This window comes from Oncorhynchus mykiss, chromosome 17, assembly GCF_057628025.1.
Source record: "Oncorhynchus mykiss isolate SJ-2025 chromosome 17, ASM5762802v1, whole genome shotgun sequence".
NCBI classification, from domain to species: Eukaryota; Metazoa; Chordata; class Actinopteri; order Salmoniformes; family Salmonidae; genus Oncorhynchus; species Oncorhynchus mykiss.
Genome location: NC_143038.1, coordinates 54,782,899 through 54,799,104, shown reverse-complemented (window position 1 = coordinate 54,799,104; position 16,206 = coordinate 54,782,899). Strand labels below are relative to the sequence as shown.

The 16,206-nt window shown below is 43.3% G+C and overlaps 1 protein-coding gene and 1 pseudogene across 20 annotated transcripts in view; one reads left to right on the top strand and one right to left on the bottom strand.

The window, feature by feature from the left end:
• The first annotated feature begins 662 nt into the window (after positions 1–662).
• LOC110494499 (membrane-associated guanylate kinase, WW and PDZ domain-containing protein 1) overlaps positions 663–16,206 on the top strand; it is a 192,335-nt gene continuing 176,791 nt past the window's right edge. For 18 of the 19 annotated variants that reach the window (XM_090205962.1, XM_090205979.1, XM_090205959.1 and 15 more), the window contains exon 1: positions 663–1,468. In XM_090205962.1, the coding sequence (XP_090062088.1) occupies positions 1,171–1,468 (298 nt within the window). In that variant the 5' untranslated portion in view covers positions 663–1,170. The remainder of the gene's footprint in view (positions 1,469–16,206) is intronic. The other variant, XM_090205981.1, reaches the window with a different exon arrangement.
• LOC149976084 (uncharacterized) lies at positions 4,163–5,799 on the bottom strand (annotated as a pseudogene). The gene has a single exon (XR_016488026.1). The product of XR_016488026.1 is annotated as an uncharacterized LOC149976084 (transcript).

Genomic DNA, 16,206 nt, shown 5'->3' with positions numbered 1-16,206 from the left:
TAAGCCGCCTCCAACGTCGTTTTAAAGAATTTGTCAGGCCTCACAACCACAGACCACGTGTAACCACGCCAGCTCAGGACCTCCACATTCGACTTCTTCATATGAGTGGGTGGGGGAGGCTTGCTGAGGAGTATTTCTGTCTGCAATTAAGCCCTTGTGGGGAAAAACGAATTCTGATTGGTTGGCCCTGGCTGCCAAATGGGTGGGCCTTAGCCCTCAACGGACCACCCATGGCTGCACCCCTGCCCAGTCATGTGAAATCCATAGACTGATTTCCTTATTTGAGCTGCAACTTAGTAAAATCTTTGAAATTGTTACATGTTGCGTTTACAGTTTTGTTCAGTATATAAAGAATTGGCCAAATAATGTATTTCTATACAAATGTACGTATTAAAAAAAAAAAAATGTATTTATTATATATGTCACGCATCAAAAATACATTTAAAAATGCATAAATTATACATTACTTGGCCAAATTGTTATATTTAAAATACTGTATACCCTAAAATGCATCCACAATGTGTGTTTTAAATGCATCCACAATGTGTTTTATGTTTTAAATGTGTTTTTTTTTCGCTTGAGGAGCATTAGGACCTTGTAATAGGTGAAGCCATTAGGCTTTCCCTCTGGACTCCGGAGGGAAACAGGACGCATGCGCTCATTTTACTATCAGCACATCCCGATCGCTACTGCACGCAGTGGGACGAAATGTAACAAAACACAGGACAACGTTGTACCTGTTTAAAGGAGCCGTTGTGGTGCCACCAACCAAATCACCTATTATTCAAAGTAAAACCTTCATCGCTTTGATCTTGAACGGGAAATATTTAAAGTGGTTTCATAAAAAAGGAACTGAGAAAGGATTTGACAAGTGGAGACTATACGTTTGTGGCAGCGTTTACTCGGCAAAGATGTTAACAAGATGAGAAAAACAATACCTGTAAATTAAGACCAGCTGCTCAAGACGTCAATAGAAGTGGTCCATCAGACGAGAATGGCTTGATTTTGTTTGTGTGAACAATGAGCAGTTTTTGACAGCAGCACTCATGCTTCAGGGAAAGAAAAAGAAAGTTTGCTGCGTCTGATTTTGATATTACATCCTGAGACTCGTTTTGTTGTCTATATTGTTATTAGTCGGCAAGACCACCTGTTTGGTTTGGCATATTCACCATGGCCAAAGTGATCCAAAAGAAGAATCACTGGACCACCAAAGTTAACGAGTGCGCGGTTCTCAAAGACGCTCCGGGTGATTTGAATGTGCAATTGCTGGGCGGTGCAGAGAACGGAGAGTTCGCCTTCATCGGACAAGTTAACGAGGATATCGTTATTTACAAAAATGGAAAATTAACGGAGGGGGAGTTGATATTGGAAGTAGAGAACCTATCGATCTCTGGATTGCCTCTGTATGATGTACAGACAGTGATAAATAATTGCAAGGGTCCCGTCAGATTGAAAACAGTCAGACAAGGTAAGAGATGACACAGAAGCAGCAGCGTCTATAGCGCTTCATTCATCCATATGACGTGATGTATTAAAGTGGATGAGGCACACACAGGTTATTCAATAATTATGTCCTGATTCTTTTACAACTTTTCAGAATCCCATTTAAAGTTTTAGTTCTGTCAGATGTACATCCTCATAAAATGTATGACCCTGTTGTTTTTCACTGTACCATGCCTGTGATTACATCAGCATCCCTGTGCATGTGACTAATAAACTCCATTATATATCTATCATGTATGCATGTTGAAATGCCCCTTCCTCCTTATAGCAACACCCACAAGCCTTGCATTTCAGCATTTTACTTTTATATGATTGGAGAGTACATATGTTGTGGGCCAAATAATATTTGGTCTGTAGACCACCCATTAGTCCTAAGGCACTTACTGATAGTTGACTACATCCCAACCTCTCTGCCTGTACCTCAGCAGTAGGATGACAACAGCATTCATTTGCATCATATGTCTTTTTAAAGAGCTTAACTTGATTGCTGACATGCAACACATTTTGGGACTATATCAACAACGATCTAATGAAATTGCTACCAAAATAGTTTTGGGGTGGAATTTTGCAATATCAGCAGACAAAGAGCAGCTCTGGCCAGTGGGAACCATTCATGGTCAACTTGACTCGGCCTGGCCATATAGTTTGACACTAAGCCAGTGTGACCGGAACCCAGTGTGTCTTGCAGGCTTGTAGGGATGCTCAGAGCCACAGAGATGGAGTGTTACTCTGGGATCTGACTGATTTCAAAAGTTTGTCCAAAGAGAGAAAAAAATCACAGAAAGAGAAATCTTAAAAAAATAGCAAAACCATACTTTTTACACTTCTATTTGCTCTATACATCCTGAGCACATATGCCTACTTTGTTGGCACTGATTAAGAGCCTCTTGATGGGAAACTTGTACATTAGCATGGCAGTTCCATACCTCAAAATCCCAATTCAACACATGGTTCTAGTTATGGTGAGTCTCCTCTGTCTATTCGGAAGACTGACAATCCTACCCATGTCCATAAATTACTTGAGACAATTATCAAGAATCTGGCCAATCAGCTCCCACTCCAGTCCCAGTGCTCCACCTGGCCCATTTCCAGATCCTGTCTGGAGGTGGGGAGGAACGGAGGGGATGCCATGGCGATACACTCACATGACCATATTCTCTTTCAGGTTTTAATAATTTACGTTGTCTGGGAATGTTTCTCCCTAATCAGGCTTAATTGGGAAAATATTTTTGGCAAAGGGCCATCTAACCCATATTCAGTTGGTTCAAGGCGTCTGTCATTTTCACACAGTTTACGGAATGGAAAAGCAAAAGACTGCTGATTAGGCTATTGTTCATCAGGTCGTGAAGGTTTCTGCATCATCCCTCGAGTTCAGGGGACAGGTCGGGCATAGCATGTTTGAGTGCTGATTGAGGCATTTTAATAACAACCAACAGTTTCTGTGTGCTATTGTTGTGGGAGGGATTACAGTACACACGCATGACACTGAGCTGCCACTGTGTACTACATACCATTATGTGGCCATGCTGCTGTATTGACACAGTCAACTTGATTATGTAATTGGTCAAAGTTTCGAAATGCATTCCCACACTCTATACCGTGTATATTTTACAGGACTCCCGCTGTATATCACAAAGAGAGACATGTCTTTGATTGACATTTCCTATGTAATAATTTGTCTGAGGCTGTGAGGTATCGTATCGTCTGATCACTAAACTGTATTTGAGGGAAATAGGTTGCAGATTAGATTATTATCATTATGTCCAAGGTTATGATACAAATAACAGTTGTATGTGTGGGTGGCTCTACTCTGGTCTACTTATGACAGTTATCAACATTTCCTCTACACCCCCCCCCCCCCCCCACTTCCCATGAACACATACAGACACACACACACACACACACACACAAGCTACCATGGGAGTGGATTAGTGTGCCAAGGCTTCCAGAGTGAATGCATGCATGTGTTATTGAGCATGTCCTTGTGTGTGTTTGCTGTATGATCAGTGTGTGTGTGGCGCTCCATGGGGCTTGGGCTGGGCAGACCAGGCAGCATGAAAAATGGGGTCAGGGGTCAGGGAGGAGGTATCTAGTGTCTGGATCATGTCAGAACACAGCACAGTGCAGGGTAACTCCATGTGATGCTGTTTAATCACTACACCGGGCTGGCTGACCCAGTCTCAGACACCCAGACTTAGCTTGCAGTCAGTCAGTCAGTCAGTGGGCTATACAGCCTGTGATCAGTCAGAAGGAAAGGCAAAACTACACTCAGTTAATTTACATTTACGTTCAAGCTTTTTAAGCTTCATCAACATGATGTGTGGCTCGCCTGATGAACGATGCAGGCTCAGCAGATTTGAACTCGGTTGTAAATCCAGAAGGCAGGAGTTTCCCTTTTTTTAACAATGTGATGTGAGTATAGCTAGCTGTTCCTGTGGTTTCAATTTATAGCAGTGAATTAACTGTAGGTGGTAGGTGGAGAATGTCTCTCTTTGTCTTTGCATGTGGAAGCGTTTAGTAGTGGTGTGAATGGTCCGTGAAATGCTTTTGTCGAGGGATGGTTTTTCTCCTCTTACCGATACTGCTTATCAGTCTGGTACTTTAACGGTATTCTTATCGATTCTTTTTGTTATTTTTTTACGAAAGAAAATGAAACAAATTAAGAACAGAATTAACATTGCTTTATTTTCTGAAATGTCAAATAAATATACAATTATTTACAGCAAAAAAACCAGCAATGTTTTGAACAAATCACTATTATAGACTATAATGTTGTGGTGATGATAATGTAAAACAAATGAAATAAACAATATTTTCCTGCTAAAGCAAATACAGTGGTATAGAGTAACACGGGTGGGGCCTGCAGGTAGGCTGCAGAAGACAATACAGTGGTAGAGCAACACAGGTGGGGCATGCAGGTAGGCTGCAGAAGACAATACAGTGGTAGAGCAACACGGGTGGGGCCTGCAGGTAGGCTGCAGAAGACAATACAGTGGTAGAGCAACACAGGTGGGGCATGCAGGTAGGCTGCAGAAGACAATACAGTGGTAGAGCAACACGGGTGGGGCCTGCAGGTAGGCTGCAGAAGACAATACAGTGGTAGAGCAACACAGGTGGGGCATGCAGGTAGGCTGTAAAATAAAATACAGTGGTATAGAGCAACACAGGTGGGGCATGCAGGTAGGCTGCAGAAGGACTAACAGTTCTTAGCAGTTCTTCTGGAGAAATATCAAAATTTTTATTTTACCTTTATTTTAACTAGGCAAGTCAGTGAAGAACAAATTCTGATTTTCAATGACGGCCTAGGAACAGTAGGTTAACTGCCTTGTTCAGGGACAGAACAACAGAGTTTTACCTTGTCAGCTCAGGGATTCGATCTTGCAACCTTTCGGTTACAAGTCCAACGCCCTAAACACTAGGTTATCTGCCACTCCGGCATATTTGGCTTCTCTGGCAGAAGTCAGGACTTCTCCTGGCTTATTGTGTTCCCTGCAGTCGAAAATACCCTCGCTAGGGGTGGAGGAGGCTTGAGCACAGAGGTAGCTTGTTGCAGTGTTTGTGAGGAGTGGTAGAGTAGTTCTCTTCTCCCACCACCACATCACAGGATCTTCAACCATGGAGATGGGGATGGGATGCACGCCTTTGTAGAGCTCGACCTCTAGGTAAACACACGCTGATGGTGAGGGACGAGGTGTCCTGTTGGATTGTCAACCTCAACTCCCTGTCCTCCTCTGAGAACAGCTCCTCCAAGGCGCTCCTCCAAGGCACTCCTCGTTTTGTTCAATGGAGGGACTGTCTCCTCCTTTTCCTCTCCTTCTCCTTCAGACTCCTCCTCCTGTGTCTGGTGCTCTGTGTCTGTCTGCTCCGACAACCCTGGTGTTGCTCCTCTCACATTGGCCTCAACAGTTGCCTTCCTCAGTCTGTCCCAGGTAGCGTCACTCAGCCTCCCTTTAAATCTGGGGTCCATTGCTGTGGCCTCATGCAGGTAGGCTTGAATGTCCTCATCCTGATAGCGCTCAGAGAGGTTCTCCCACACCTTCTCTTTGATGGTTGCCACAAATGTTGTATCTTCATGCTTCATAGTGAAGTGTTCTTCCAGTTTGTGGAGGATGGGTATGATCTGTCCACAGGGGGCATTCTTTTCACATGACACATACAGTGTGGATGTATAGAGGATTCTCATGAGCTGGACAAACTCCTCAGCCTTATGGAAGTCCTCATCCTTCAGACGGTCCAGGTTGCTTTTTGCAGTCGTTGGTCCAATGCTGCTGCTTGGATGGCTGGATACTGCTCCATCAATCTCCATCATTAGATAGAGTTCCATCTGGTCTTGACATCAAGGATGAGTGAGTGTTGCGGAAGGCCTGAAACAAACAAAAAAAACATACATTTAATTACCGCACACTTGAATATTGAATTAAATTGTTAAATATGGGAATTTCTAAATACTTTAATAGATTGAATTGGCTTCTTACCAAGGAGCTGCTGCTTTTCCTTCAAGACAGTTTTGGACATCGAGGATCTCTTGAACCACACGACCACTGCTCTGATTCTGGCTGCCCATTTATCAATGAAAGTCATTTTGTAGATTTTATGCGCTGCCAGATACAATGTGTGTGCAAAGCATCCTATTTTTAGGATGTGTAGTCACTTGATGGCAACGTCCATATTGCCAGCATTATCAACAGTCACAGCTACAATCTTGCTCGACTCTATCTCAAACTCTTCCAGAATGTCTGAGATCTCCTCTGCCACTACTTTGCCAGTTTGTGATTTGTACACTGCCCTGGTGTGGAGGTCCTTCTGTTTTACACTGTCCTGGTGTGGAGGACCTTCTGTTTTACACTGCCCTGGTGTGGATGACCTTCTGTTTTACACTGTCCTGGTGTGGAGGACCTTCTGTTTTACACTGCCCTGGTGTGGATGACCTTCTGTTTTACACTGCCCTGGTGTGGAGGACCTTCTGTTTTACACTGCCCTGGTGTGGAGGACCTTCTGTTTTACACTGCCCTGGTGTGGAGGACCTTCTGTTTTACACTGCCCTGTGTGAAGAACCTTCTGTTTTACACTGTCCTGGTGTGGAGGACCTTCTGTTTTACACTGCCCCGGTGTGGAGGACCTTCTGTTTTACACTGCCCTGGTGTGGAGGACCTTCTGTTTTACACTGCCCTGTGTGGAGGACCTTCTGTTTTACACTGCCCTGGTGTGGAGGACCTTCTGTTTTACACTGCCCTGGTGTGGAGGACCTTCTGTTTTACACTGCCCTGGCTTGTGTACTGCACTATAACCATGAGATAGTGGTCCTGACATAGGCTGGTCCACCCGTCTGATGTGATGGCCAGCTTTGGCACGTCCTTCAACTCAGTGATCACATGGGCCTTTTCTACACCATACCAGGTAGGAATGAATGTGTCACTGAGGTAACTCGTAGAGGAAGGGGTATATTTGGGGTTGAGTGCCTTGCTCAGCTCCCTACATAAAAAAAAAGAAAATTCAACACATGAAAACTGTCATTATTGAATTATTGTGTTGGTGTGTATTATATTGTGGCGTGATGGGACTAACATACAACCCTTTTATATTACTATATCCTAAACATAAATACAACTCAATATATACTGACACTGTTACCTAAAGCCCTTGGACTTCACAGTTGCAAAGGGGTGTAGGCCTTTCACTATGAACTTGGTCACGGCTAGGTGGCACTCATTCACCCTCTCCTCAGTCATCCTCCCACTAGCTGCCAGCGTGAAGGGGCTTTGGGCTGGTCTTTGGCTTGGACCAGCGGTATTAGATGGAGGAGTGGGTTGGTTCATTGTAGCTGCAACTTAAATGAAAATTGTGCAAAATCTTTAAATGGGTGATTGAATTTCTGAACGCACCCACAGCTATACAACCAGCTGGCTAATGGTTCCTTTTGTTAATGGAACCCATGAACCCATGTTCTCATAATTGAGTTAGCTCTGTGTGTGGGCTCCAGGCTGCTAGTATACATACCTAACGGGGATTGGGCAACAAGAGATAAACTACGAGCTACGCAGTCGAAAACTGCATTTCTCTGCCTGTACATGATGCACTTTCCATAGATGTTTGGACAGATTACTCGGGTTTCCGCCCTTACAAGCAAAAGTCTTGTTGCACTTGTGGCAACGAGCATTGTCAGCATCGACTCTGGTGAAGTGTAGCCACACTTTTGAATGTTTAGTTCTCTTCACCATCGTCACTAATTAAGAGATGTGTGTGCGTGCAAGAGACACAGGCTCTGCGCGAGAGAGATCTCTCTTCTGGATTGGGAACTGCGAAAAACATAGACGAATGTCTTCATCTTATTGTAAATTAGAAACGGTTGGTGAGATAAAATGTGCAAGATCACGTTTATGTAGCAATAATAAATAGGAAATGTATTTTCTTAATTTCTCCAGTACCGAAAGCCGAACCGATAACGTCGGCGCTTATCGATACTACTGTCTTTCATCATTTAGCCCCAGGGCCCGTTTAAAACCGGGTTTCGGTACCAATCCCTACTGTTGTCTCTACAAATGTACAATCGACCCTCATTAATCCACTAAAGGGGAACACTCTTTCTCCTGTCTCTCTCAAGTTGCCGGTTGTCCTTTTCTCCTACTGATTAGCTCAACTGGAGCCTCCTATGTTGAATGTGAATGGCTACCCTGGAGGTTGTCCTCCTTACACATCCTGGCTGTCAGACTGAGAGAAGGGCTTGTTTATTAGCCCTGTAGATGTCAGTGGGCTCCGGCCCTGGCCCTGTGGTTCTCAAGGCGCTGAGGAGGTTCCATTTCTCCAGGTACGGCTGGCCTTGGCGGAATGCAGAAATATCAATGACCAGGGCCAAGGAGTGTATTCCGCATTCAGCTCAGACCTGTATTCAGCTCAGTTTCTGTATGATTCATTGTGGGTGTATGAGTGTAGGCCTATAACAAAGTGTGACGTAGTCAACATATACTTGGGTTTCTATGGCGATTGTTCTTATTCATCAATGATCCAGGTTAGTTACCAAGGAAATGGGAAAACAGTGAATGGGCTCTCAGCGGTGCTCCAGATGCTTTCTGCCTGCCTGGATGGAACGTATTGTGAATGGGCTCTCAGCGGTGCTCCAGACTCTTTCTGCCTGAGTGATGGAACATGTTGTGAATGGACTCTCAGCTGTGCTCCAGACTCTTTCTGCCTGCCTGCCTGCCTGGATGGAACGTATTGTGAATGGGCCCTCAGCTGTGCTCCAGACTCTTTCTGCCTGCCTGGATGGAATGTATTGTGAATGGACTCTCAGCGGTGTTCCAGACTCTTTCTGCCCGCCTTGGAAAGTATTGTGAATGGGCTCTCAGCTGTGCTCCAGACTCTTTCAGCCTGCCTGGATGGAACGTATTGTGAATGGGCCCTCAGCTGTGCTCCAGACTCTTTCTGCCTGAGTGATGGAACGTATTGTGAATGGGCTCTCAGCTGTGCTCCAGACTCTTTCTGCCTGCCTGCCTGCCTGGATGGAACGTATTGTGAATGGGCTCTCAGCTGTGCTCCAGACTCTTTCTGCCTGCCTGCCTGCCTGGATGGAAAGTATTGTGAATGGGCTCTCAGCTGTGCTCCAGACACTTTCTGCCTGCCTGGATGGAACATATTGTGAATGGGCTCTCAGCTGTGCTCCAGACTCTTTCTGCCTGAGTGATGGAACGTATTGTGAATGGGCTCTCAGCTGTGCTCCAGACTCTTTCTGCCTGCCTGCCTGCCTGGATGGAACGTATTGTGCTCTTGAGAACCATTTAGATCCATTCTAATTCTGAACACATGATGTTGAGTATGTTGAGTACTCCTGTCAACAGCCTCTTCGTCACCGTGGTCATTCCTCAAGGAGGACAGAGACGGTGGCATTCCTCCAATCCTCATCCCGTTTCCTCTTTATTTCCTGTCTGAAGATGAAGTCACACACGTCTTGTTGAGCAGCTGATATGTAGATTTCGAGCTTTGAGATATTATTCCCAGTTCTTCTTTTTAGCTTCTCTTCTCTTCACCACATCCCAACCATAGGATCACTTGACAAATCTACTCATAAGGCCTCTGCTTATTCCCACATTGTCAATGTGGCTGTCATATCAGCATAATCCTATATCTGGGAGGTATTTCACAGTCAGTCGTTTGCAGTTCCACATTGTATATGGCGTCTAATAGCTGAGGAGTTTGGGTGTGAGCTTACTGTGAAGCCTTTGACCTCTATGGTAGATTTGATTTAATCTGTCCACTGAGCAGCGACATCACAAGGGACTTGTATTCCACAGTCATTCTACAATCGCACACAATGTTCGTCAGACAGTTCATCTGACCAAACAAAGTTGTGTTCTTCACATCCAACGCATGCAGAAATCTGATAATGTTCATGCCTAGAGCCGAGCGGAGCAGAGGGTGACGCATGCTGACATGGTAAAGACCTCTTGTCAGTTCTGCTTTTGTTTACGCTTATGAGATGCAGCAACATCATCTCGCCTACAGGCATACTGTTACCAGGAAGTCAACTGATATGAGCTGAGGTAGATGTTTTAGTCTTGTCTTATTGGCCTTGTGTAGTCCATCGGCTATTGGGCCTTCTCTCTACATAGCAAAGCTGCTCCTATGCCAGCCGCCACTCATAACATGACGCTAAGATATTAGATAGGAGATAATAGCCGATGTAGCTAGCTGATGTAATAGCCGATGTAGCTAGCTGATGTAATAGCCGATGTAGCTAGCTGATGTAATAGCCGATGTAGCTAGCTGATGTTGTTTTTCTGAACATGCACCATTTTCGGCTATTTACTGGTGTGCTGATCTGACCAGCCACAATTGTATCCGTAAATTGACAATTGATAGTTGGATTAGATGACTGTCGTAATAGGAAAAGAAGGAAGTGTTTCAAAATGCCTAAATAAAGGTTGGCAATAGGTAAAGCTACCTTAAAAACCTTCCTGCAAGTTTATGGACCGAGAAAGCTGTAGATGCGTGTGTGCGTTCTCACTTCTCAAACTTTGGGCAGATTTGAGTCATTCAGACAATGTGCATGATCGTTTCATCTTTTTTTCCTACCCTCGCTCTCCTTGTTAGATATTATGCACATTTATGGCTTGGTAGCACATGTCATCAACATTGAGCTAGTTCTCGTAGTAGCAGTAAACAGCTCCAAGTGATATGAGCGATGCAGAGAGATGTGAAAGGGAGCGGAGTTACAGTCTCGCTCTATTCACTCGTAGTACTAGGATCAGGTTACAACCCGCCCATTTCTTGACAGATAGCTGAACTAGCTAATTGAGTTGTTTTGAATTTCATCCTGGCAGCTGAATTGTTCAGAGATGAGTCCTGAAAGCAGAAAAAAGCAAGGTTTTCCCGATCACAGAAAAAAAGACTTGTTTCATAAGCATCCGTGATCACAAATCATGTTACTTAGGACCCATTTGCGTTGAATAGATATTATTTTCTGATGACCTTCCATACAGGTGTGACATGCTGGAGCGATGCTCCTATGCAGATGTTGATCAGTAAGCTAATATAAGTCCCAAATGGAAAGCAAACAGATTGTCATGTGTAGCACCATAGACTCCACTCATCAGCCACAATAAACCCAATCCCTTAATGCACACGCTCCTATTGAATATGCCTAACTGTATTGTGAGTAGGCCTATGCCATCTTAATTTACCCAGTTTATCAAGAGATTCACCAATCAAATACAATTATTACCATTATGTTGTTATGTTGTTGGATTGTTTTTATTATTTAGATTGATGCATTAATCCATACATGGCTGTCTCTGGGAAATGTTGTCATCCAAATTTTCAAATGTAATAATATTGAATATCGGCCTAAAATGTCAGCCATCCTTGACCTTCAGAAATCAATATCGGCATCAGCCCTGCATTCAGTTGTGCAACTGACTAGGTATCCCCTTTCAAAAAATCCATATCAGTCGTTCTCTAGTCTTGGCAGCATGGATGTCAGCAATGAGTACGTTTACATGCACAGTAATAATTTGATATTAAACTGATTATGGCAGTAGGCAGATTATGCAATAGTCATATAAACACCTTAATCCGCTTATCTTAATCGGCGTAAGATCAATCATGCATTGGCACAAATCTCTGCGTAAACCATGCCAATCATTTCAATGCAAAGTGTGATATTCATCAGTATGAAAGTTTGCTTGAGAGTATGGGTAAATGTACACACAGCCATGACCATGCGTGTGCACAGTGCCAAGTGCTGGAATAAGAGAACTGTTTGTTGAGCAAAGAATAGGGAAATTCACTTAATGTACAAAACACCTTTCTATTACAGACTGACCAGGTGAAAGCTATGATCCCTTGTTGATGGCACCTGTTAAATCAACTTCAATCAGAGTAGATGAAGGAGGAGGATACAGCTTAAAGAATAATTTTCAAGCCTTTTAAGAGACAATTGAGACATGGATTGTGTACAGTGCTTTCGGAAAGTATTCAGACCCCAAGACTTTTTCCACATTTTGTTAGGTTACAGCCTTATTCTAAAATTGATTAAATAGTTTTTTTCCCTCAACAATCTACACACAGTAACCCATAATGACAAAGCAAAAACAGGTTTTCAGTATTCAGACCCTTTACTCAGTACTTTGTTGAAGCAGCTTTGGCAACGATTAAAGCCTTGAGTTTTCTTGGGTGTGATGCTACAAGCTTGGCACACCTGTATTTGGGGAGTTTCTCCCATTCTTCTTAAGCTCTGTCAGGTTGGATGGGGAGAGTTGCTGCAGGTCTCTCCATAGATGTTAGATCGGGTTTATGTCCGGGCTCTGGCTGGGCCACTCAAGGACCTATAGAGACTTGTCCCGAAGCCACTCCAGCGTTGTCTTGGCTGTGTGGTTTGGGTCGTTGTCCTGTTTGGAAGGTGAACCTTCCCCAGTCTGAGGTAGAGGTCGACCGATTATGATTTTTCAACGCCGATACCGATTATTGGAGGACCAAAAAAGGCAGATACCAATTTAATCGGCCAATTTTTATTTATTTATTTGTAATAATGACAATTGCAACAATACTGAATTAACTCTTTTTTTAACTTAATATAATACATAAATAAAATCAATTTAGCCTCAAATAAATAATTAAACATGTTCAATTTGGTTTAAGTAATGCAAAAACAAGGTGTTGGAGAAGAAAGTAAAAGTGTAATATGTGCCATGTAAGAAAGGTAACGTTTATGTTCCTTGCTCAGAACATGAGAACAAATGAAAGCTGGTGGTTCCTTTGAACATGAGTCTTCAATATTCCCAGGTAAGAAGTTTTAGGTTGTAGTTATTATAGGAATTATAGGACTATTTCTCTCTATACCATTTGTATTTCATGAACCTTTGACTATTGGATGTTCTTATAGGCACTTTAGTATTGCCAGTGTAACAGTATAGCTTCCGTCCCTCTCCTCGCTCCTACCTGGGCTCGAACCAGGAACATATCACAACAGCCACCCTTGAAGCAGCGTTACCCATGCAGAGCAAGGGGAACAACCACTCCAAGTCTCAGAGCGAGTGACGTTTGAAACGCTATTAGCACACACCCCCTAACTAGCTAGCCATTTCACTTCGGTTACACCAGCCTAATCTCGGGAGTTGATAGGCTTGAAGTCATATACAGCGCAATGCTTGACGCACAGCGAAAAGCTGCTGGCAAAACGCAGGAAAGTGCTGTTTGAATGAATGCTTATGAGCCTGCTCCTGCCTACCACCGCTCAGTCAGACTGCTCTATCAAATCATAGGCTTAGTTATCACATAGTAACACACAGAAATATGAGTGTTAGGTCATTAATGTGGTCGAATCCGGAAACTATCATCTCAAAAACAAGATGTTTATTCTTTCAGTGAAATACGGAACCGTTCCGTAGGGTTGGCATCCATTTGTCTAAATATTCCTGTTACATTGCATAAATATTCTTGTTACATTCAATGTTATGTCAATTACGATGAACGCAAGAGAAGTGACACAATTTCACCTGGTTAATATTGCCTGCTAATCTGGATTTCTTTTAGCTGAATATGCAGGTTTAAAAATATATACTAATGTGTATTGATTTTAAGAAAGGCAATGATGTTCATGGTTAGGTACACGTTGGAGCTACGATACGCACTGCATCGATTATATGCAACGCAAGACACGCTAGATAAACTAGTAATATCATCAAGCATGTGTAGTTAACTAGTGATTATGATTGATTGATTGATTGTTTTTTATAAGATAAGTTTAATGCTAGCTAGCAACTTACCTTGGCTTACTGCATTCACGTAACAGACAGTCCCCTCGTGGAGTGCAATGAGAGGCAGGTGGTTATTGCGTTGGACTAGTTAACTGTAAGGTTGCAAGATTGAATCCCCCGAGCTGACAAGGTGAAAATCTGTCGTTCTGCCCCTGAACAAGGCAGTTAACCCACCGTTCCTAGGCCGTCATTGAAAATAAGAATGTGTTCTTAACTGACTTGCATAGTTAAATAAAGATTAAATAGAGGTGTAAAAAAAAAAGAGAAAAATTGTCATGTTCTGACTTATTTCCTTTGTTTTTGTATTTAGTTAGTATGGTCAGGGCGTGAGTTGGGTGGGCAGTCTATGTTTGATTTTCTATGATTTGGGGATTTCTATGTTTCGGCCTAGTATGGTTCTCAATCAGAGGCAGGTGTCATTAGTTGTCTCTGATTGAGAATCATACTTAGGTAGCCTGGGTTGCACTGTTTGTTTGTGGGTGATTGTCTATGTTGATTGCTTCTTTCAGCGCAGTTTGCATTAGCTTCACGGTTGTTAGTTCGTTTATTGTTTTGTATAGGGTTTTCAGTGATCAGTATTTTTCTGTAGTAAAATAAATGATGAACACATACCACGCCGCATTTTGGTCTTCCGATCCTTCTCGCCTCTCCTCTTCAGATGAAGAGGAGGACGACCGTGACAAAAATAAATAAATCGGGCCAGATGGGTGTCCAAAAATACCGATTTCCGATTGTTATGAAAACTTGAAATCGGCCCTAATTAATCGATCATTCCGATTAATCGGTCGACCTCTAGTCTGAGGTCCTGAGCGCTCCCACCTTTCTGTTTTTCTTCTTTTTTCTACCTTTAATTACACTTAGACCAACGTCTGATTTACACAAATCTCATTAGATTCTGCTGGTTGCCCTCCCAACAAACAAGCAAACAAACACACACACACACACACCCACACAGAGAGAGTTTCTTGGGGATTTGAGGACAGGCCTGTCCTGATTTAAGAGGATTATATAGACGTGTATGTTTTCCACAATAGCCAGCAGTCTGCCAGCAGTCTGTGTTTGTGTGTTTGGTCTGGTATGGGACACACACCAGAGGAATAACCTCGGCACTGCTCTGGTATGCTCATTGCTGCCCCATTCTCTTTCTTAATCCACCTTCTCGCTTTGTCTTCTGTCTCCTCATCTTTTCTTTTGCCCATCCATTCTCTCAATCTATTCTCTTCTCTCTCGTTGTTAACTAAGTGTGTGTGAATTGTAGATCATTGTGAACTAACTTGGCTGAATCCTTCTTTGCATGGCTCCCTAATTACAGTGCCTTGCGAAAGTATTCGGCCCCCTTGAACTTTGCGACCTTTTGCCACATTTCAGGCTTCAAACATAAATATATAAAACTGTATTTTTTTGTGAAGAATCAACAACAAGTGGGACACAATCATGAAGTGGAACGACATTTATTGGATATTTCAAACTTTTTTAACAAATCAAAAACTGAAAAATTGGGCGTGCAAAATTATTCAGCCCCCTTAAGTTAATACTTTGTAGCGCCACCTTTTGCTGCGATTACAGCTGTAAGTCGCTTGCCCTTTACCACCTGGACAAAAGGAACACCTGTGTGAGAGTGCTGTTCATTTACAACACCTCAGTGTTCAACACCATAATGCCCTCCAAGTCATCACTAAGCTAAGGACACTGGGACTGAACACCTCCTTCTGCAACTGGATCATGGGGACCCCTCAGGGGTGCATGCTTAGTCCCATCGTGTATTCCCTGTTCACCCACGACTGCGTGGCCACGTACGACTCCAACACCATCATTAAGTTTAGCGACAACACAATGGTGGTAGGCCTGATCACCGACGACGATGAGAGAGCCTATGGGGGGAGGTCAGAGACCTGGCATCCAGGACCTCTATACCAGGTGGTGTCAGAGGAAGGCCCCTAAAAATCCAGCCACGTAAGTAATAGACTGTTCTCTCTGTTCTCTCTGCTACCGCATGGCAAGCGATACCGGAGCGCCAAGTCTGGGACCAAAAGGTTACTGAACAGCTTCTACCTCCAAGCCATAAGATTGCTGAACAGTTAGTCCGGGTGGCCATTTGATTATTTGCATTGAGCCCTCTTTTTGTTTTGCACTGACTTTCTTGCGCTGTCTCTATGCACACTCACTGGACTCACACACACATATTACACTGACAGACACACACACACACTGCATATGCTCACACACGCATATTGTTGTCACACACACTCACACATACACACTTTCACACTATCTATCCTGATTGCCTAGTCACTTTTACCACTACCTACATATTACCTCAACTATCTCGCACCCCTGCACATTGACACTGTACCGGTACTCCTTCTGTATAGCCTCGATACGGTGCTTTTGTTGTTTCTATTTTCTTTTTTTTCTTTTGCAATTTGTTCTTACTTTTTTTAACTCTGCATTGTTG